Source organism: Heptranchias perlo, chromosome 1, assembly GCF_035084215.1.
Source record: "Heptranchias perlo isolate sHepPer1 chromosome 1, sHepPer1.hap1, whole genome shotgun sequence".
Lineage (NCBI taxonomy): Eukaryota > Metazoa > Chordata > Chondrichthyes > Hexanchiformes > Hexanchidae > Heptranchias > Heptranchias perlo.
The window spans coordinates 128,494,652-128,518,821 of record NC_090325.1 but is presented as its reverse complement, the minus strand read 5'-3'; the positions used below and the strand labels follow the sequence as shown (position 1 = coordinate 128,518,821).

Sequence of the window (24,170 nt, the reverse complement as noted above, 5' to 3'; positions counted from 1 at the left end):
CCACTGAGCCACGGCTGACACCTAGTTCATTTGAATTCTGACTTCATCAATTTTTCAGAATGAACTATAATTCCTAAATTTGGTGGCCAGACTAATTTGACAAGGACGACTTTAACTCCTGGCAAATATCCGGCTGGAACCGACGGCAATCCTGCACAGGAGTCTTCGTCGGAGGCCCAGCAGTTTTTGACTGCTGGACTTCATTTGAATGCAGCCAGGCAGTAGCTCACCTGTGTCGGGCAGACAGGGTTGGGGGGGGCCTGAGGCCACCTGCCGACACCAAGAGAAGGCTGCCGGCACCAAGGTAAGTCTGGAGGCTGGGAAGGTGGGTGGGTGGTGTTCTCATGGCTGGGGGCTGGAAGCTGGGAGAAGCCTAGGGTAGCAGAGGCCCTGACATTCCTGGTGAGGCCCAGAGCAGCAATCCAGCTTCTCCTATCCCAAGTAAACACTTTTTTTTAAACTTACCATCAGTGGCCTCACTGGCTTCCTAACAGCTATACCCAGCAGAGCAACCACGGCAGGTGCCCCATTCAGGAGTAGGTTAAAATGCCATCGGGGTGCCATGTACGCCATGGGACACCAATTTCCATTCCATGGGACACTGGCATCAGTACACTACATGAAGGAGCTGAACCGCTGGGACGGGCTCCAGCTGAACCGGAAAGGATAAAGAGGGCTACGGATAAGGCTTTAAACTAGTAAGATCAGGGGGAGGGATCTGGTAGAAATAACATAAGCCTAAAGATAAAAGAAACAGGAGATGAGAGTAAAGGTCAGACCAAGGTAAGGAATAAGTAACATAAAGGGTCAGGAAACAAATACAGTTATAGAACATAAGCATAAAAAGACTGTCAAAAATAAATTGAGAGAACGACTAAAAAAAATGAATTAAATTGCCTGTACAGTAATGTACACAGCATCCAAAATAAAACGGGGGCTGGAGGCAATAATTTGTAGCGAGGAAGCAGATGGTGTAGGGATTACTAAAAAACAGGACTGGAAATTACATGTTGCAGGTTATAACATATTTAGAAAGGACATGGAAGAAAGAAGATTGGTGGGGGGGGGGGGGGGGGGGGTCGAGTAACTGTACTAATTAGAGATAACATAATGGCAGTAGAAAAAAGGGACATAATTATCAGAAGGATAGAAACAAAATCCATATGGGTTGAGTTAAAAGATAAGGAATTGATCACACTAAAAGTTAATAGTGGAAAGAAGGTGGAGGAAGAAATATGTAAGCAAATCAGTGCAATGAATAAAAGAATAAAGAATAATAATCATGGGAGATTTCAACTACCCCCAAATAAACTGACAAAAAGAGGTAGGTAAAGGGGAAAAGGGAATTGAGATTTTACAATGTGTACAGACTCCTTTCTTACCAAGTATGTAAGAAGCCCAACAAAAGAGGAATCAATGCTGGATCTAGTAATGGGAAATGAACCAGAGCAGATAACAGAAGCAAGCATAGGGGAACATTGATATAGACAGGTTAAGTGAGTGGGCAAGAAGGTGGCAGATGGAGTATAATGTGAGGAAATGTGAGGTTATTCACTTTGGTAGGAAGAATAGAAAAACAGAATATTTTTTAAATGGTGGGAAACTAGTAAATTTTGGTATTCAGAGAGACTTGGGGTCCTCGTACAAGAAACACAAAAAGTTAGCATGCAGGTACAGCAAGCAATTAGGAAGGAAAATGGCACGTTGGCCTTTATTGCAAGGGGGTTGGAGTACAAGGGTAAGAAAGTCTTACAATAGTTGTACAGGGCATTGGTGAGACCTCACCTGCAGTACTGTGTACAGTTTTGGTCTCCTTATCTAAGGAAGGATATACTTGCCTTAGAGGTGGGGCAATGAAGGTTCACTAGATTAATTCCTGGGATGAGAGGGTTGTCCTATGAAGAAAGATTGAGTAGAATGGGCCTATACTCTCTGGAGTTCAGAAGAATGAGAGGTGATCTCATTGAAACGTATAAGATTCTGAGGGGGCTTGACAGGGTAGATGCTGAGAGATTGTTTCCCGTGGCTGGAGAATCTAGAACTAGAGGGCATAATCGCAGGATATGGGGTCGGCCATTCACGACTGAAATGAGAAGGAATTTCTTCACGCAGAGGGTTGTATCTTTGGAATTCTCTACTCCAGAGGGTTGTGAATGCTGAGTCATTGAATATATTCAAGGCTGAGATGGATAGATTTTTGGACTCTTGGGGAATCAAGGGATATGGGGATCGGGTGGGAAAGTGCAATTGAATTTGAAGATCAGCCATAATCTGATTGAATGGCGGAGCAGGCTCGAGGGGCCGTATAGCCTACTCCTGCCCGTATTTCTTATCTTCTAATGTTCTTCAGGCAATAACGATTGTAACACAATAAGGTTTAAGATAAAGATTGAGGAGGACACATATAAGATAAAAACCAAAGTAATAGATCGGAAAAAAGCTAATTTTGAGGGGATGAGAATGGAACTAGGGAAAATATACTGGAAAATAATATTGGCAAACAAAGAGATAGAACAGCAGTGGGAGATATTTAAAACGGCGATGAAGAGATACCAGGAGAAATATATTCCGCTAAAAAACAAGAATAAACTAGCCAATAATGGGACACTATGGGCGAAAATGAAACTAAAGAAAAAGGCACATACTAAATACATAAAAAACAAAGGAGAGGATAATAAAATGGAATATGAAGAGGTTAGGAAAGAAGTCAAAAAAACAATTAGGAAGGCAAAGAGGAACTACGAAATTAAATTATCAAGGAATAGAAAAAGTAGTAAAGTATTCTACAGACACAAATAATAAAAGAAAAATCAGGATAGGGTAGGGTCACTAAGGGATGCACAAGATAAACTCACAGGTGTTGACAGCGAAATGGCAGAAATATTGAACAAATACTTTGCCCCAGTATTTACCAGGGAGACTAAGGGACTAAGGGGATGGACACGACATTAGAAGAAGAGATCAAAAAAGATATAAGGACATTTAAGATAGAAAGGGTGGGGGGGGGGGGCGGGGGGGGAGATAATAGATAAACTAGTTAAACTCAGAGAGGATAAAACCTCTGGTCCGGATGGATTGCATCCATGCATATTAAAAGAAGCTAGGGAAGAGATGGCAGAGGCACTCGTACACATATATAAAATTTCATTAGAAAAGGGAATAATGCCAGAGGACTGGCGGACAGCTAATGTTATACATATATTTAAAAAAAGAGCTAGAACAAGTCCATGGACCTAAACCCCAATTAGCTTAACGTGGGTGGTAGGAAAAATAATGGAATCTTGACTGAAAATATAATAAAGAATAGTCAGCACACATTTCAAAACGGAAGGTAATGCTTGGCCAACCTTCGTGAATTATTTGAAGATGTAACAGGAAGAGTAGACAAGAGTAACGTAGTAGATGTGACATAATTTGGCTTTTCAAAAGGCCTTTGATAAGGTACTGCATAGTAGACTCATGATTAAGGTCAGAGCATGTGGATTCAGGGGACAAGTAGCAGAATGGATAGCAAGCTGGCTACAAACAGAAAACAGAGAGTAGGGGTTAAAGGTAGCTACTCAGACTGGCAAAAGATGGGTAGTGGTGTGCCACAAGGATCAGTGCTGGGACCTGTGTTGTTCACCATTTACATAAACAATTTGGAATCAAAATTTGTGGATGACACCAAATTGGGAGGTATGGTTAATACTGAGGAAGACTGACAAAATACAAGACGACATTAATAAACTTGCAGAATAGGCTTGTAATTGGCAAATGAATTTCAATGTAGATAAGTGTGAGGTGTTACATTTTGGTAGGAAGAATAAGGAGGTCACATACTGCTTGGATAATGAGAGTCTAAATTGAGTACAGGAACAAAAGGATCTAAGGGTACAGATACACACAGCATTAAAAGTAGTGACGCAAGTTACTAAGGCCATAAAAAAAAAATCAAACAAAGCAATGGGGTTCATTTCTAGAGGAATCAAATTGAAAAGCAGAGAAGTTATGTTAAACTTCTATAGCACCTTGGTTAGACCACACTTAGAGTACTGTGCACAGTTCTGGTCTCCATACTATAAAAAGGATATAGAGGCACTGGAGAAGGTGCAAAAAAGATTTAGAAGGATGAAAGCAGAACTGAGAGGTTATACATATCAAGAAAGGCTGAACAGGTTGGGGCTCTTTTCTCTAGAAAAGAGATGGCTGAGGGGTGACCTGATAGACGTCTTTAAAATTATGAAGGAGTTTGGTAGGGTAGATGTAGAAAAGATGCTTCCACTTATGGAGAGGTCAAAACTAGGGGCCATGAATATAAGATAATTACGAAAAATCCAAAAGGAAATTTAGGAGAAACTTCTTTACCCAAAGAGTGGTAAGAATGTGGAACTCGCTATCACATGGAGTAGTTGAGGCGAATGGCACAGATGCATTTAAGGGGAAGCTAAATAAATACATGAGAGAGAAAGGAATCGAAGGAAATGCTGATAGGGTTAGATGAAGATCGGTGGGAGGAGGCTCATGTGGAGCACAAACGCCGGCATTGACCAGCTGGGCCGAATGGCCTGTTTCTGTGTAAATTCTATGTAATTTTCATTCATTAATGACACTCCCGCTGGAGTCCAGCGAGATTCTGATCCACTACCAAACACTGCATTGTCAAAATGGGGAATCAGCAGGAACCGGGTGGGAAATGGAGCTGTTCTATTTTAACTGCTCTCTCGCTCCTTTCCTGCTGATCAATGAGAGTTAAAATTCTCCCTAATGTATCAAAATGATTTATACTGTTTTCCATAATCGATTTAACCTCATTGTCAAAGAAATCAATATCAACTTGATCTTGTGCTTGCCAAAACAGCCCGCCTCCTCTACACGATTTCCTATCTGCAAAATGAAGAAGGATGTCACAGGTACTGGTAAAAAGGGGTGATGGGAAAAGAGGAAGTAAAGTTTTCATAATCTAAAGTCACATACAAGTACTGAGTAAGATTGAAATCGAGCATCTTAATTATCAACTCAGGCTCAAAATTATCTCTAAGACTGAAAACAATGGCTGGGAAACTCCTTGGAGCTGCTCCTGCTCTGCCAGCGTTACTTCACTGGAAATACAGCTGAAATTCCGTTTTCCACACTTCCAGTGAAGCGATACTGGTGGAATCCAAGGAATTTCCCAACCAATATTATGTACAATAGCTGGAAGTTATCCAACATGCTGTACAGTTATTTATTGTTACACTCATTGAGATTACTACCAGGAGCACGATGCTACTAGTTGACAGCACTGATATTAATCTGTGGTCATTGTAATCTATTCAAGACCCACAGCATTAGGATCCGACTGTAATACACTTTCATTCAGGCTAAAAATACGTTATAGAAATCCTGCTTACCTGTATGGTAAGATGGGTTTGGCGATCTTCCGAATGCTTCCAACTCTGATAAACCTATCGAATCCTAGTTCCAGAAGCCTAATTAATATAAACGTAAATTTATTTCGCAACATATAACTAATACATTTGGTTAAATGAATAATGAAGTTGTTTTGTACACAGTTCTGCAATTTTTTTTTGAAGGAAACAACACACCACCATTCAAGGGAATGCAAAACCTCATCCCTGCAGTTATTTTCAAGTCCCTGCAAAAACGGACACATTTTATGGACTAAACAAAACTGTACCTTTGTATGTACATATATTTGGATCAGTGTGCATGTTCCCCACCTGCAAGTAGGTTTGCTTTAATTCTTGCACAAAAAAAGACTAGAGGTAAAGAACTCAACTTTCAAGCACGAGTCATACTAAAACAGTTATCAAGTACAATGTCAAAAGCAAAATACTGCGGATGCTGGAAATCTGAAATAAAAACAGAAAATGCTGGAAATACTCAGCAAGTCAGGCAGCATCTGTGGAGAAAGACACAGAGTTAACATTTCATAGGAACATTGGAACATAGGAACAGGGATAGGTCATTTAGCCCCTTGAGCCTGTTTCGCCATTCATTGAGATCATGGGTGATCTGTGACCTAACTCCATAAAGCCACCTTAACCAAAGGTATTAAGGGATATGGGGCTAACAAAAATCTATCAATCTCAGATCTAAAATTAACAACTGCCATTTGCGGAAGAGAGTGCCAAACTTCTACCATCCTTTGCGTGTAGATGTGTTTCCTAATTTCATTCCTGAAAGCCCTGGCTCCAATTTTTAGGCTATGCCCCCTAGTCCTAGACTCCCCAACCAGTGGAAATAGTTTATCTCTTATCTATCCTATCAGTTCCCCTTAATATCTTAAAAACTTCAATCAAACCACCCCTTAATCTTCTAAATTCCAGGAAATATAACCCTAGTTTGTGTAATCTCTCCTCGTAATTTAACCCTTGGAGTCCAGGTATCATTCTAGTGAATCTATGCTGCACTCCCTTCAAGGCCAATATATTCTTCCTAAGGTGCGGTGCCCAGAATTGTACACAGTATTCCAGGTGTGGTCTAACCAGAGCTTTGTATAGCTGTAGCATAACTTCTACCCCCTTGTATTCTAGTCCTCTAGATATAAAGGCCAACATTCCATTAGCCTTTTTGATTATTTTCTGTACCAGTCCATGACATTTTAATGATCTATGTACATGGACCCCGAAGTCTCTTTGGACCTCCACTGGTTCGAGCTTATCACCATTTAGAAAGTACTCTGATCTATCCTTTTTAAGTCCAAAGTGGATGACCTCACACTTGCCTACACTGAAATCCATTTGTCACAGTTTTATTCATTCACTTAATCTATTAATATCTTTGTAATTTTATGCTTCCATCTACACTGCTTACAACGCTGCCTATCTTTGTGTCATCAGCAAACTTGGATATGTGGCTCTCAACTAGTGGTGCCCCAACACACGTGCCTGTGGGCACCACTAGTTGTATCCTGCCAATCTGAGTACCTGCCCATTATCCCTACTCTCTGTCTCCTGCCGCTCAGCCAATTTCCTAACCAGGTCAATAATTTACTCTCAATTCCATGAGCTTCAACTTTAGCTAACAGTCTCTTATGAGGGATTTTATCAAATACCTTCTGGAAGTCCATATAAACAACATCCATAGACATTCCCCTGTTCACTACTTTAGTCACCTCTTCAAAAAATTCAATCAGGTTTGTCAGGCATGACCTATCTGTTACAAATCCAAGCTGGGACTCTCTGATCAGCTGAAAATTTTCAAGGTATTCAGTCACTCTATCCTTAATTATAGACTCCAGTAATTTCCCAACAGCAGATGTTTGACTAACTGGTCTATAATTCCCTGGTTTCCCTCTCTCACCTTTCTTAAATAGCAGAATGATGTGCAATTTTCCAATCTAAAGGAATGGTTCCTGAATCAAGAGAACTTTGTAAGATTATAGTTAAGGCTTCCTTTAAAACCCTGGGATGGAAACCATCGGGTCCTGGGGATGTGTCATTCTTTAGTGCCATTATTTTCTTCATTACTGTTTATTTGCTTATGTTAATTAAGGTGAGTCCCCGTCCCTGATTCAAAATTACTTTCCTAGGGGGCATGCCATCCTCTTACTCTACTGTAAATACTGACACAAAGTAATTATTTAACATGTCCGACATTTCCTTATTTTCATTTACAATATCACCATTATCAGTTTTTAAGGGGCCCACGTTGCTCTTGACCATCCTCTTTTTCCTAACATAATTGGAAAAAAATTTTGTATTGATTTTGATATCCCTTGCAAGTTTCTTTTCATACTCCCTTTTTGTAGCTCTTACTATCTGTTTTGTCACGATTTGCTGATCTTCGTATCTCTCTCAGTCGCCAGGTTCTGTGCTATTTTTTTGCATTTTTGTATGCTTTTCCTTTTGGTTTTATGTTGTCCCTTACCTCTTTTGTTGTCCATGGCTTTTTTTTTTGGCAAGTAGAGCTCTTGCCCCTTAGGGGCATAAACTTGTTATGTATCACGTTAAATTCTTTTTTGAACATCTCCCTCCGATCTTCTGTTGTTTTACCCATTAACAGATTTGTCTAGTTTACTGTGGACAATCTAAATTTAGAATGATAGTAGCTGATACGGGTTTCTCCCTTTCAAACACAACGTTGAGCTCGATCATATTATGATCGCTATTAGATAAATGTTCATGCAATAAATCTGGCTCGTTACTCGTTATTAAATCTAATATGGCCTGCCTCCTTGTTGGTTCTAGGACATAATGTTGCAGAAAGTTGGCTGAACATACTCAAGAAATTCGCTACCTTTCTGACATGAGCTCATCTGCTTATCCCAATCAATATGAAAGTTAAAATTCCCCATTAAAACCACTCTGCCTTTGCCAAATGCTTGTCTAATCTCTGCACTGATACATTCTGCCACTTCACAGCTGCTACCAGGGGGCCTATACACAACTCCCACTACAGTATTAAATCCTTCTCCATTTCTTAATTCTACCCATAAAGTCTCCACTGCCTGCTTACCTCTCTTAGCATTGAAGTAATTTCATCCTTAATCACTGGGGCTACTCCTCCCCCTCTACCAGTTTCCCTATCCTTCCTGTAGACCTTATAACCATTCATATAACCTTATATTCATTTCCCAGTCCTGACTGTCTTGCAGCCATGTCTCAGTAATGGCTACCATGTCGTACCCTCTAAGTTGAATTTGCGCCTGCAATTCATTCAATTTGTTCCTTATACTCTGTGCTTTTGTATAAAGAATGTTTATTTGGGCCACATACCCTAACCTGCCCTTCTTTTCTAATGTTTTTCTCACACATTTCTTAATTCTCTCTCTTAATTTCTTATTTCTTTTAGTTTTCCCTTTACCCGTAATGCCTAAAGCATAATTTCTGACTATTACTCTATTCTCTTCCTTTTCGTTTGTTTTAGAATTATTATTTATACTACCTTTTCCACCTGAACCCTCCCCTCATTTACTAGTTTAAAATCCCTGTGACCACCCTACTTATCCTTTCTGCTCGGACCCTGGTCCCAGCCGGGTTCAGGTGGAGCCCGACCCAATGGTACCGTTCCTTCCTGTCCAGTACTGGTGCCAGTGTCTCATGAAATGGAACCCCTCTTTTCCACACCACTCCTTCAGCCACGTGTTCACCTCCCTAATCTGCTTATCCTTACGCCAATTTACACGTGGCTCGGGTGATAACCAGAGATTATAATCCTTGAGGTCCTGTTTTTTTAAATTTAGCTCTTAACTCCTGGTACTCTCTGAACTGGACCTCTTGCCTACTCTTTCCTATGTTGTTGGTTTCAACATGGACCACAATGACTGGAATCACCCCCCCCCCCCCCCCTCCAATATCCTTTCAAGCCGGTTCGAGATGTCCCTTACCCTGGCACCTTATCCTCCTTACAAAGGATACTATCTGACCCCCTTATTTATTGAATCCCCTACAACCACCACATCGCACTTCTCCTCCTCCTCCCCACTTTGGACAGCCTCCTGCTCCAGGGTGCCATGCTCAGTATTCTGGCCGTCCTTCCGACAGTCTTTATCCTTATCCTCACAGGTAACAAGTAGATTGTACCTGTTGGATAGGATCAGTTTCTGCAGATCCTCGTTCTTTATCTCACCTGGGTTCCCCTTACTCTGTACACTATCGTCACACTAGCCGCATTCTGATCCTGTACCTCTACTAGACGTGGCCGAGGTCTGGACCAAACTGTCCAGATACTCCTCTCCCTCCCTTAAGTGTCGGAGTGTCTCCAACTCGCACTCCAGCTCAATGACTCTGAGCTGGAGAGATTCGAGGCGGAGACTGCAAATGTGTTCGCTTGGGACATTCGCGATGTCAACAAACTCCCACATGCTGCAGTCCAGACACACAACCTGCTCTGCCATATCTTAGTCTATATTTATTTATAGATAATTAGTTTTTAGTTTTTTGGGGGTTTTTTTTCACTTTTTTCTTTTAAATTTAGCACCTTCTTCCCCCTCTCACCAAATTCTCAAGTTCCCACTCTCCTTGCGATGTCCACGCTGTGCTTCAGCTCTGATGAAAAGTCATCGAGCTGAAACGTTAACTCTCTGTCTTTCTCCACAGATGCTGCAGGACGCAACTGATTGCGCACATATAGCAATCCGAGGGCCTCCACATGAGCCAGGACTGTTCATCAACTGAAAGGGATATCACTCCATCAATGTGCAGCTGGTTTACAACCACCGGAGGAGGTTTCTGCAGGTGTGTGCCAAATTCCCTGGAAACTATCATGATTCCTTCATTTTGCGCGAGTCCAACATCCCGGCCCTCTTCCACGCACAAGACAGACTTAAGGGCTGGCCCCTTGGATACAAGGGATACTCCCTGCAGATGTGACTCATGACAACTGTGAGGAACCCCACCACCGAGGCACAGCAGCGGTACAACGACAGTCACATCACCACCAGGTCTGTCACTGAACAAGCCATAGGAATGCTGAAGATGTGCTTCAGTTGCTTGGATTGATCTGGGCTCCTACTCACCAGTGAGTGTGTGTAGAATAATAGTGGTGCATTGTGTCCTGCACAACATCGCTCAGCAGAGAAGGTTACAGGTGGAGGAGCTCGAATTCACTCATGAAGCATCCTCATCTGCCAGCAGTATTGAAAAAGCCGATCAGGATGACGAGGACCCTATCGCCGAGCAGTGGCACACATGGCTGCTGGACAGCAGGCTGGTGAGGAGATGTGGCGCTTTCTAAGGTCACGGATGAAGTTTCTGTCTGCCTGTTTAAGGCGGCAAACATGTTGGCATCCGGAGTCTGCACGGCCATTGTCATGGCCTGCATGGACTCCTTTGAGAGCCGTGCTTGAAGCTCAATGGAGGCTGCTATTCTCTCCATTGAAGACATTCCCACGCTTACCTGAGCCACCAATCCACTAGCGATGGAATTGGATGCTTCCGTCCTATCCGCTATTGTGGGGAATGTGCGTGATACCTTTTCCATTACCTCGCAAAGGTGGAGCTGTACGTTGATCATTCTCACTCTCAATGATGTCCCCCGGGGTTCATCATCTGGGTCCAGCTGAACAGAGCTTGGAGACGAGTGCGCCCCACGACGTGGACTCTTCACTGCTGGCCCTGCTACCAGTGTCTTCTCGTGCACACTTGCGAGTGTTGAATCACCGGGTGACAACACAACTATCTGCCTAACCCACCGAAGTGTCAGTATCTGTGCTGGTGCATGGTTGGATGTGATGTGACAGTCCGCCCTCAGAGGAATTGAGCTCCTCCGAGGAATCGCCTTCTTCCATGGTGCCTGTCTCGTTATCAATCCGTGAAGGCCCGGGATGAGAACATGAAGCAATATTATAAAATCATCGCAGAAGTTAATTTGCAATGAGCATACTGAGGTGTGCAACAGGCCAATCGTTGATAACATCAATTCATGATGTGTGTGAAGGATGTTAAAGTTCTGTCGCCAGCCATCTGTGGGCTGCCAGTCTCGCCATCTCCGACAGCCAGGCATGCAACTGCGCGGCTGATGTCCATCGCCTCCTCCTCCACATCTGTCAGGGGTACTATTTGTGGTGGGCCCCCTCCAGTCCTACTCCTCTCCTGTGCATTTTGCACTCTCTTCTCCACAGAAGAACAGATATGTGAGTGAGTGAAGATGATGTGTTCACCCGACGGATGCACTGCTTTGGGTGAGGTTGACAATGAAGCAGATACATCAGAGGGTGACTATCAGACAGATTCATCACATTGCATCAGGATTGGGGTGAGTGGGAGAGGCGGGTGCACAAATGGAGAGGTGTGGAAGTGCACAGAAAATGATGGTAAGTTGATGATGAGACTCAAGTGGCTGTGAGGAGTGATGCGATGGAGTACGCTTGGCAAGACAGTGAGAGGTGGGGCAATGTACACCACAGAATGTAGGTGAATCAGTAACTGTACTCACTTTTCCTGACCTAGTTAGGTCATTAAAACACTTCCTGCATTGTACCCATGACCTGGGCACCATGCGCCTGCTGCTCAACTCCTCTGCCACCTCCAGCCACACCACCTTGGTGGCAGAAGCAGGGTGCTTCCTCCGATCAGCCGGGTACAGTATTTCCCTCCTGATCCTGACACCAGCCAGTAGCAACTCAAGAGAGGAGTTGCTAAAACGGGGAGCTGCCTTCGACCTGTGATGCTGCATTTTTCAATTTTCCTCCTTTTTCCTTCAAAATCCAAGGCTGCAATGGCCCTTTAAATACTCCAGTTCACAGCATTTCATTTGGGTGTGCGGTATGCCCACTGCGCAGCTTGGAGATGCGAAATCTGGAAGTAACATTAAGGGCCTTCAATTGAGTCGCGATCGCTTGAGCCAACGTGCAGAAAAGTTTTCAGGGTTTCCCACGCAACTACTCACCCACCCGCTGACTTCCTGCGCCATGTTAAAATCATGCCCCAGATCTCTGGAGAAACAGCAGTGACAGAGCCCAAGAGATGATGAAAATATCAAGTCCAAGATGCAGTCCATAAATGAACTATTTAATCCACTGAACTCTCAAAGCAGAGCTGAAGCTAAAGGGAAATTATTGGCAATTTTTTTAAACCCATCAAATGTCATGTACTTGCATATAACCTAGGCTTGATGAGGCACCCTACTGATGTTAGATATGGACACTGAATTAATTTTATTTTTAGCCTAAACCACTTCATTCCTGTACAGTAGGTAATGGCTGATCATCAGAATAACTGAATAATCAGCTGTATGAGCCAGGAGATATACCAAGCATAATAATATCTAGCTGCTGACATATTCTCAGATCAACAGGAAGGCTGCATGAACAGTATGCTCAATAAACATATTCTCTGTGACTAAACAATATATATTTTCCCTAAGGGTTTGTAAGTCAAAGGATGGTTCAGCAGAGAGAAATAATGAGGCAAAACTAAACTCAATGTTTATAACAACAGAACAGTCAGCATATGGGCCAGGTGAGCTGTGAAAAGAGTGAGGAACAGATGTTGAGAAGGTGAATGAATGCCTCAGACACAACCTCAACACTTCACATAGCATTGTTTGTCGTCACCTATGTCAAGCTGTTAACTGTATACTAAAAACACACCAGGAGTATAGGATTCCAGATTTTGAGAGATTCTTAATGTTTTTTTTTTGTTGACAACTAATTATTTCTACCCTTTCCAGCACCATATTGGTAAACTATTATAGAATCTTTGAGTTCTTTGCAAAGTTCCATTCATATAAGCTTTTTCCCTTGAACGTGGCTGTGGAGGAGCTAATGATGCTGCTACATAATAGTCACTCTGCAGTGTACAAGGCTCGATGGGTAAACAGCAAATCATCAAAAAGTCCTCTTTATGGTGAAATGAGGGCACCCACTGTTTCAAGGGGTTTTACCATAAAAATCTTACAATTCATATTAGCTGCTCCATTTGTATACTATTTCTCCTACAGCAGTTTTTTGTAGATTTCAAATTATATACATCTGCCAGTGTTCAGTACCTAACTCAATGGATTGAAATCAAGCTGTGCATTATTAGTAACAAACATACTAAAATAAACTGTTTAATACCTCCATTAAAATTGCAACAGAATTTCATACAAACACATTAACTTCCTTGTTACCAATATCGCACAGCATGATTTCAACCAAATAGTCTTCTAATAAAGCAGTCAGTGGATTATCAAACTCAAATTCATGTATATATGCAGCGGATACTATTTTCTTGCAACATGTCATGAAATTTTTAAAATATATTCAAATGCACTTCAAAACACAGTGCAAAAGCACTGCAGTATGAATCATAAAGGATAGAGTAGATATGGAGAAACTATTTCCTGTGGTGGGAGAAATCAAGAACAAGGGGGACAATGGGCCAGAAATTGCTTTTAAAATAACAGCACTCACCGTTATTAATGGCAAAATCGAAGAGCAAGTTCCGGCAACCGCAGGTGTGCAGTCAAATGCGGAAATCCAGAACTTGCTCTTCCAGGTTCACCGGCGATCTGACAGCTTTGTGTTAAAGGGATGTTGCTGGCTGCAATCAATGGAATCAATGGACCAACACTAACTTGCTCCACTGGAAATTAACCAATCTCGCCACAAAACAGGTACGCTCAGTTATATCAAGTCTAAACTAAATTTTAACAGCGTGGTAAGACTTAATAACTGCCAAACAACCTCTTTTGCACTGAAAATTGAATTTTAAAAATGTAGAGGCTCATTCATTGCCATTTTAATAGTTGGACATTTAAAAATTTTTTAACATTTTTAATTTTTTGTTTCTGTCTCTTTTATCTCTGTCTTTTAATTTGATATTTCTTGCTTTCTCTTTATTTCGAAGTCTCTAACTGTTTTTACAATGATTTTACCGTTGTAGCTTTCACGTCAACAATACTGCAATCTGACTGGTCGAGGGGAGAGCACGATCCTCTCGAGGTTTGCGGGAGTCAACGCTGGACTCTTTTCAGGTTCGCGTTAGAGGAAGTTCCCGCAGTGAGTTTGTGGGCAAGTATAAATCTATGGAGCGGTGAGCACCGTTCGTTCGCCACTTGTAGCAATTACCAGCCCATAATCTTAAAATTAGAGCTAGGCCATTCAGGAGCGAAATCAGGAAGCACTTTTTCACACAAAGGGTAGTGGAAATCTGGAATATCTTACCCCAAAAGGCTGTGGATGCTAGGACGATTTGAGCTTTCAAGACTGACATCGATAGATTTTTGTTAGGCAAGGGCATCAAGGGATATGGAGCAATGGCAGGAAAATGGAATTGTGGTGCAGATCAGCTATGATCTAATTGAATGGCTGAGCAGACTTGAGGGCTGAATGTTCTACTCCTGTTGCTAATGTTCCTATGTTAGGGTGGGAAGAAGTTCCAAGTGGAATGCCCAGGGTTTGGTGTTGGGACCACTATGGTTTCTAATTTACATCGATGACTTGGGGCTCGAGGTTACCAGGGCTGCGGGTTCGCAGCGGGGGGGCTATTGGGCGCGTTGTGAAATTAGTCAGCCACCCGTGCGATCGCAGCCCAATTGGATCCACTTACCTGGTCTTCCGGGTTCCCCACTGCTGATCTGCGCGTCGGGCGGGCTGCACATGCGCAGTAAGATCTGTCAGCTGGAGGAGCTCTATTTAAAGGGGCAGTCCTCCACTGACAGATGCTGCAACAAATAGAAAAAATTACAGCATGGAGCAGCCCAGGGGGAAGGCTGCTCCCAGTTTAATGATGCCTCACTCCAGGTATCAATACATGGGGTGAGGAGGAGGGGGAGGACAGAGATCTTCCCCCCGGCGGGCAGGAGGAAGCGGCCTGCCTCTGCCACCAGGAAGGCCTGGCTCGAGGTGGCAGAGGAGGTCACCTGCACCACCAACATATCGCCCACCTGCATACAGTGCAGGAGGCGCTCCAATGACCTCAGTAGGTCAGCCAAAGTGAGTACACTTACTCATTCCCCTACACTCCATCTGCCACATCACCACCCCCACCTCACACCTCCTTCTGCACTGCCAACACTACTCTGTCACATCACCCCTCATACCCACTCAAACCTCATCCTCATCTTATCTGCACTTACTCACCTTGCCAGTACTCATCCCGCCAGTACCACTCAACCCAATCCTCATACAATCTCATGGCTCTATCTCATACTCACCCTCTCGTGCATCTCTTTCACGGTCAGCCTCACTCAACCTGCCACTACCTGTGCTGCAGCCACAGGGCATGCATCAGATATGTGCAGTAGGCAGCGTAAGGCAAACGTGTCGTGAGCATGAAGGGGATGCACAAGGGTGTTTGAGGGTTTGTCATGGTTGTTACTTATATTGAATTTCTGACCAACTCACATTACATATTATATTGGCACCACTACTGCCATGTCTTTGCGAATCTCGTCTGGTTTGTGCAATAATGCCCTTTCCTGAGGATCACAATGAAGACCCACAACTGATGCCACTCATTGTGTCACTGCAGAATGGGTGTAGGTGTATTTGCAGGGCTCTTTTGTGCAGACGGCTGAGAGACGTCGGCGATGTCCCCGGTGGCACCCTGGAAGGATGCGGAGGAGAAGTTGTTGAGGGCAGTGGTGACTTTGACAGCGACAGATAAGAAGATGGTGCTCGGGCCAGCCGGGAGCGGCTCGGCATGAAGGAGGCTGCAGATGTCCACGACTACATGTCGAGTGACTCTGAGCCTCCGTGTGCACTGCTGCTCAGAGAGGTCCAGGAAGCTGAGCCTCGGTCTGTGGACGCTGTGGCGAGGGTAGTGCCTTCTGCGACGCATCTCTCTCTGCGGTAGCCCTCCCTCCTGCTGTACAGGTGGATGTGTCACAGCACTCTGTTGTAGAGCTCCACGTGTCAGAGGTGGACGGCGTGGATGGCGAGGCCGGTGATGCTGTTCGCCCTCCGAGGAGGTCATGACTGCAGCTACGGCGGCCCCCATCCAGAAGATGTACATCTGAGGGGGTCCGCAAGGTAGGTACATGTCTCTGGACCACGGGGTAAGTGTGCAAGTTGGTGACTTTGATTGTCAGGAGGAGGGTGGTGGAGGCCAAACTTTGTCCCAAGTGACAGAGTGGCCTCCTGCAATGAGTGAGGGTCTCCCCCCAACACCTGTCAAATGGACCTTTGCAGCTGCCACAGGCTGACAGCTGCAACACGTCCATTTGAACTGGGAGTGTTTCCCCCAGTATGGGAAACAGTCCCAGTTTTCGATAAAATCACACCCCTCCTCACATAATCCCTTAATCAGGTCAATTAATGACCTGAACAAGCAAAATAAATACCTTCAAGTGGAACCCCGCTGGCTTTAATTGCCTGCGGGATTCCCACCAGCGGGGGCTGCACGCGCACACCGGCGCGTCAGTGGGGAACCCGGAAGTGGGCGCGTTGGAGCCGGTCTCCGGTCCCGCTCCGGGATTCTCCAATTTTCGGAGCCCCCCCGCCAGGAACGCACCCGATAGTGGGTGCTAAAATGATGCCCTTGGATTCAGAAACTCAATGCAAATTAGTTAAATTTGCACAATATCAAAATAAGAGGGGCAGTGGAATCGGACAAGGCAGCTCAGAAATTGTAAAGTGAGTTAGGCATGTATCTGGGCAGAACAATGGCAGATGAAATTTAACGTGGACATGCATAAAGGACTTCACATAGAAAGGAAAAATGGGTGACACATATACTTCATGAATAGTGCTGAAATAGCTGAAGATAAAATTGAAAGAGACCTAGGAGTCTTAGCAGACCTGATGCTCAACGGGCCCAAACAATATAGACGTACAAGCAACAAAGTTGTTAAAATGCTGAAAGACAGAGCAAAACAATAGAGTATATATAGCAAAATGATACAGTACAAGTCAGAGGAAGTCATACCAAACTCTGTAGGTCTCTGGACCAATCACATCTTGATTACAGTATCCAGTTTTGGTCATGGAAACATAGGGGAGATATTCAAACCCAGTGTACAGTGTAGTACAGTGAAGAGCCATAACGCTGATCCTCGGTGTTAGAGGACTGAACTATGAGGAAAAACTGGAGATACGCAGGCTTTCCAGCCTTGAGGTACCAGAGAGGTGATGTTTTGAATAGATACAAGATAGCAAACCATATGACAAAAGGTGAATCTGGAAAATTACTTTAAACTAAATTGCAAGAGGAGGACAAGGGGACACAAGTCCAAACTAGTAAACGGCAAATTTAGGACTGATATCAGGAAATTCTTTTTCACGTACAGAATGATCAATACACAAAACGAATTTCTGGATAGACTAGTGGAACAAAAACCCTGGAATCATTTGAGAAATTATTTGATGCCACAATAGGGGACTTTAGCATCTGTCTGGGTGGATGAATAAAGCTGGGCTGAATGGTCTTCCTCATCTGTAACTATTTTGTGAAACAGCTCGATGTTCTCATGGACAAATTATAGAATGGTATTCTGAAAGGATGAATTCAAATGCATTGGAGGGCCTTCTTTATCCAAACCTATCTTGTGATTTATAAAAATTGAATACTTAATATCAATTATTGAATAACTATATATGTCTATATGACATAAATGCTTAAGAAATAAATAACCTTGTGTTTTAAATTTTCTGATAAGGGTTTTCCAATCTGCCAGTTCCGACAAAAGATCTACACACAAAATGTTAACTTGTCTACTATTTTCAGAGACTAAAAAACCTGCTGTGTACTGTCAGCATTTTCTGTTTTTATTTCAGATATCCAGAATTTGCAATTTTTCTTTTCTATTTTTATTCCTGTTCCTATTTCTTGAATGATCCACTTGGCAGCCTTTATTAATATTTAGTGCCATTTCTGCTTTGTGAAAACATTGCTCGTTTTCTTACTCTCAATTACACCAAGCAATTTAAAGAGATAAATAAATATGTTTATCTTAACACAAGAAGAACTGATAAATTCTGGTTATTTGTTTTTTTTTCCACATTTCATCCTTTACCAATGGTCTTGTGATCTCCCTTTTTTGTCTTTCAGAATAGATTTCAATAAACTAGATCATTCCAGCCGCTTCTAAAAATTAAACTCATTAGTCACTTCAGTGCAATCACCTGCAGTGGATTTTACTTGCTTCAAACAAGTCTGTGAAATAAAACTTCTCAAATATTATTGCTATTTATATTCCTAAACTGGCAGCAGGAGAGCAGTGGGAATTGACATATGGGCAGCCCAGTTATGCCATTATTTAGCTGCAACTCAGTTGCTATGATAGCACAGTAGGAAGACAATGTTGCAGTATCAAACGTCATGTCATTGCTCGATTTGAGAGAATCTTTTGGTTTGACAGATTGAAGCAATGGGCATTTTCATAATTATGCTCTGGTAGAATGGGCCTATGCTCTCTGGAGTTTAGAAGAATGAGAGGTGATCTCATTGAAACATATAAGATTATGAGGGGGCTTGACAGGGTAGATGCTGAGAGATTGTTTCCCCTGGCTGGAGAGTCTAGAACTAGGAGGCATAGTCACAGGACATGCCTGCGTTGGCCATTCGAGACTAAGATGAGGAGGAATTTCTTCACCCAGAGGGTTGCGAATCTTTGGCATTCTCTACCCCAGAGGGCTGTAGATGCTGAGTCATTGAATATATTCAAGGCTGAGATGGATAGATTTTTGGACTCTAGGGGAATCAAGGGATATGGGGTTCGGGCGGGAAAGTGGAGTTGAGGTCGAAGGTCAGTCATGATCTGATTGAATGGCGGAGCGGGCTCGAGGGGCCTTGTCACCTGCTCCTACTTCTTATGTTTTTATGCTAATTACAAGTATATTTTAACTGTTACCTAATAGCTCGTTACATTTTCCCGTCAAATGGGATCCATGGTAATAGCAGGAGTGAATGTAGGAGAGTCAGCCTCCAGCATCGGATGTACAGGATCAGGCAGTGCTCCCTTTGGAGGCGTAGCTGGAAACCTTGGGTGTTGGTCGCAGTCTCCAGTTCTCACTAAACTGTGAATTTTATGGTATAAATTTCCCACCAATTCCAGTAGTTCAATTGGTGGCAGATTTCTGCTGTGAATAAAGTATTAGTTGTCTTGGGAACACAGACTAATTGTGTGAGGAGGTCATATACCACTATAAAAGGAGAAATAATCGGAGCTAAACTAAAATGTCTCACATACGTTTTTTTTGTGCTACCAACAATTAGTTATAAAAATATTTCCATTTACAGGCTTGACTTACAGAGCTCTACGTGATCTCTATTTTAGCAGCTAAGCAGTGGATTACATTGATGATTATGTTTGAGTGATAAATAATGGCCAGGATACTGGAGAAACCCCTGCTCTTCTTTGAATAGTGTTATGGGATCTCTTTCATTCATCTGAACAAGCAGATAGAGCCTCAGTTTAAATCACCTCTGAAAGACAGGACTTCCAACACTTCTCAGTACTGCACTGAAGTGACAGCCTAGATTGTTACCAACTGAGCTAAGCTTTAAAAGAATTTATGGACTCAGCTTTAACAATTCTAACCACCTTCCATATAAATATTTATTTCTAACATTCCCTTTAATTTTTTTGTCAGTATCTTAAATGTATGCCTTTTTGTTAATATCTCGCTGGTTAGTGAAAACAGCCCATCATTATTTACCTTATAGAATCCCATATAATCTTGAAGATCTCTATCAGGCTACATTTTAACTTTTTCGGTTCCAGTAAAATAGTCTAACTTCCCACATCTCTCTTCATAACTGTAACACCTCATCCTGGTAACATCCTAGTGAATTTGCACTGCACCTTTTCCATTGCCTGACTAATTCAATTGAATTTTTGAGGAAATCACAAAGTGTATAAATTAAGGGAATGTTGCATATATGAATTTCCTGAAGGTATTTGATATGGGTTTACATAAAAGACATGAAAATGGAACCACATGATATTAAAAGGAACCTAGCAAATGGATAGAGGGATAGCTAAGGGACAAAACATAAAGGCCAGTGATAAATAGATGTTTTCTGGATTGGTGACTTGTGGGAAGTGATGTGCCCTAAGGGTCTGGGCTGGGATCTCTCTTGTTTTCTGCTTATATAAAACTAAGTGATTCGGATAGAGGCACAAGAGGAATGACATTAAGTTTGATGATGGGGCATGACAAACAGTGAGGAAGAATGCAAGAGATTGCAGGAGGACATAGGCAGGTTAGCAGGGTGGGGATATAGGAGGCAGATGTAGTTCCACACAGAGAAATATGAATAGTACATTTTGAGAAAAGAACAGTGATTCTTAACAGAGTTGTGGAACAAAGAGATCTAGGTAGTATAGATAGAAAATGCCAGAAAAGAGCAAATGGGATTCTGGGTTTTACATATAGGGGCATTGAATACAAAAGCAATGAAATTATGTTGAATTTGTATGAGACATTGGGTAAGCCATAACTGCAGTGTTACGTGCAGTTCTCGGAAACCCCATTATAGGAAAGATATTAGTCATGCAAAAGGTACAGCGATGATACACTAGAATAATACCAAATAGTGACAGATTGGTTCCAATCGTTGATAGATTGGTAAGAAGGAGACATAGATTTAGGATTATCACTAGAAGAACAAAGGAGTAAGTTAAAGGAAATGTTTTCACACAGAGAATTATTACAATATGGAATGCTTTACCACAAGTGGCTGTTGAGGCAGAGAACATAATATAATTTCAAAGGGAATTGGATAAATATTTCAAAAGAAAGAATCAAAAATGATACAGGGAAAGGGGAGGGAAATGGAGATAGAATAAGCAGCCCCAGTTCAGGTGCGATGGGTCGAATGGCCTCCTATGATCCTAAAATCTATGATCCGATACCTTTGAGGATATGTAGACAAGGAGGATTCCCTTGGGAGTGTTTACTTTTGCAGTGTTTTCAGTATTGCCTTCTTTTAAAAAAAACTGTTTACCAATCTCTTCTAAGTATTTGTTAAGTTTTGTGATCAATAATGCATCCATGCTAAAATTAGCAGATTCATCCCTGAAAGACCTTGGATTTGGAAACAGCCACATTATGGGCTCGATTTTACCAGGCCTGTGGGTTTCCGGCGGGTTGGGTTTCGGGAGCGTGGTCAACACGCTCGGTGAAATTAGTGGGTTGCCCGCGCGATCGTAGCAGGCAACACACTAATAGGAATCAATTACCTGCTCCTCCGGGGTCCACGCTGCTGGTCTGTGCGTCGGGCGGGCTGCGCATGCGCAGTACGATCTGTCAGCTGGAGGCGCTCTATTTAAAGGGGCAGTCCTCCACTGACAGAAACTGCAACCAATGGAACAAATTACAGCATGGAGCAGCCCAGGGGGAAGGCTGCTCCCAGTTTAATGATGCCTCACCCCAGGTATCATCAGATGGGGTGAGGAGGAGGGCGAAGACAGAGATCTTCCACCCGGCGGGCGGGAGGAAGCGGCCAGCCTCTGCCACCAAGAAGGCCTGGCTCGAGGTGGCAGAGGGGGTCACCTGCGCAACCAACATATCGCCCACCTGCATACAGTGCAGGAGGCGCTGCAATGACCTCAGTAGGTCAGCCACAGTGAGAACACGAAGTCTTTCCCCTACACTCCATCTGCCACAACACTGCCCCAACCCCACATCTCCTTCGGCACCGCCAACACTACTCTGTCACATCACCCCTCATACCCACTCAAACCCCATCCTCATCTTACCTCCACCTACTCACCTCGCCAGTACTCACCCTGCCACTAACACGCGACCCAATCCTCAGACAATGTCATGGCTCTATCCCATACTCACCCTCTCGTGCATCTCCCTCATGGCCAGCCTCACTCAACCTGCCACCACCTGTGCTGCAGCCACAGGGCATGCATCACATATGTGCAGTAGGCAGCGTAAGGCAAATGTTTCGTGAGCATGAAGGGGGTGCACAAGGGTGTCGGAGGGTTTGCCATGGGTGTTACCTATATTGAATTTCAGAGCAACAAACAGCACACATTATATTGGCACCACCACTGCCATGTCTCCGCGAATCCTGTCTGTTGTGTCCAATAATGCCCGCTCCTGGGTATCACTATGAGGACCCACCACTGATGCCACCCATCGTGTTACTGCAGAGTAGGTGCAGGTGTATTTGCAGGGCTCTTCCGCGCAGACCACTGAGAGACATCGGCGGTGTAGCCGGCTGCACCCTGGAAGGATGCGGAGGAGAAGTTGTGGAGGGCAGTGGTGACTTTGGCAGCGACAGGTAAGCACTTGGTGCTGGGGCCAGCCAGGAGCAGCTCGGCATGAAAGAGCTTGCAGATCTCCACGACTACATGTCGAGCGAATCTGCGCCTCCGTGTGCACTGCTGCTCGGAGAGGTCCGGGGAGCTTCGCCTCGGTCTGTGGACCATGTGGCGAGGGTAGTGCCCTCTGCGATGTGTCTCTCTCTGCGGTTGCCCTCCCTCCTGCTGTGCAGGTGGGCGTGCAACAACACCGTGTTGGGGGGCTCCACGTCTCTGCGGCGGACCGCGTGGACTGCGAGGCTGCTGGGGCTGGTCATGCTGTTCGTCCTCCGAGGGTGTCCACGCACCACCCATCTGGCAGGTGTTGGTCTGAGGGGTTGTGCAGGGTAGGTGGGTGGTTCCTCGGACTGGGGCTGCGGTTTCGTGTCGGTCTGTCCTCTGGCTTGGCGGGGGGTGGTGGGGGGCAGGGGTTGCCCTATGTGACGCGGTGGCCTCCTGCGTGGGTGAGGGCTCTCCCCCGTGGAGTGCACCTTGGCAGCTGCCACAGGCTGCTGGCTGCAACACGCCTGGTTGGAGAGAGACTGTTTCCCCCAGTGTGTGAAACAGTCTGCGATGCAGGTAAAATCCCACACTTCCTCTTTTGACAGCTGATTCAGCTCATTAACTGACCTCAACAAGCAAGGTAAGTACTCTCAAGTGGAACCCCGCTGGCTTTAATTGCCTGCAGGATTCCCACCAGCGGGGGCCACGCATGCAGCCCCGCACGTCATCGGGGAACCCGGAAGTGGTCGGGATCGCGGCGCGATCCGGTCACGTGACCTCATATCGGGATTTTCGGGCCCTCCCCCGCTGGAAACCCGACCCTAAAATCGAGCCCTATGTGTCCAGTTTTAAGGAATCTATTAGATTCAAAGAGCTGATGCGATTGGTGCAGTTTTAACATTCTGGCCCATGATGGACTGGAGCATGCTTTGTAAATATTGGAGAACACACGATTTAATAAACTTACTAGTAACAATTTGGATAGTTTAGGTACCTTATATGAAGTCTAAATGGAACCTCAATTATCTAACAGGCTGTTGGATTTGAGGCTAGATCTAATACTACTAATTATAAAAAACTGCAATTTTCATTTAACTTTGGGAACATACATCCAAGCCAAAGGCATTTTCTTTCTTTCCTCTACTTCCCCCCGCCCCCTACTGTTTCTTTTCCTGAAGGCATTAACTCATGTTGTGACATGCTTCCACAGGGAGCACAAACCATCTGCAACTTCTCCAAGTGTCTATTTTCCATAAGTAAGCATGGACAGCAAGCACTACCAGCCTGTCCAACTATGAGGCCATCGCAAACAAGCCTGATCATGTCCTCGTCCAGCTTCCAGATACATGCATCGACAATCGATGGCAGGGCAGGTGGTGAATCGTAACTGCAGCATGTGGGAGTTGGTAGAGAACAGCACGATCCCCGGTAACCACATCTGCAGTTAGTGTCTGCAGATCGAGGAACTTCAGCTCAGAGTTGTTGAGCTGGAGTCCGAGCTGTAGACATTACGATGCATCCGGGAGGAGGACAGTTACCTGGACACTTTGATCCAG

General features: G+C 44.0%; 1 protein-coding gene across 1 annotated transcript in view; it reads right to left on the bottom strand.

Moving 5' to 3' along the window:
* Positions 1-24,170, bottom strand: part of LOC137326081 (5'-3' DNA helicase ZGRF1-like) — a 113,697-nt gene that overhangs the window by 33,140 nt on the left and 56,387 nt on the right. Inside the window, exon 19 of the mRNA XM_067990961.1 lies at positions 5,373-5,450. Within this exon, the coding sequence (XP_067847062.1) occupies positions 5,373-5,450 (78 nt within the window). The remainder of the gene's footprint in view (positions 1-5,372; positions 5,451-24,170) is intronic.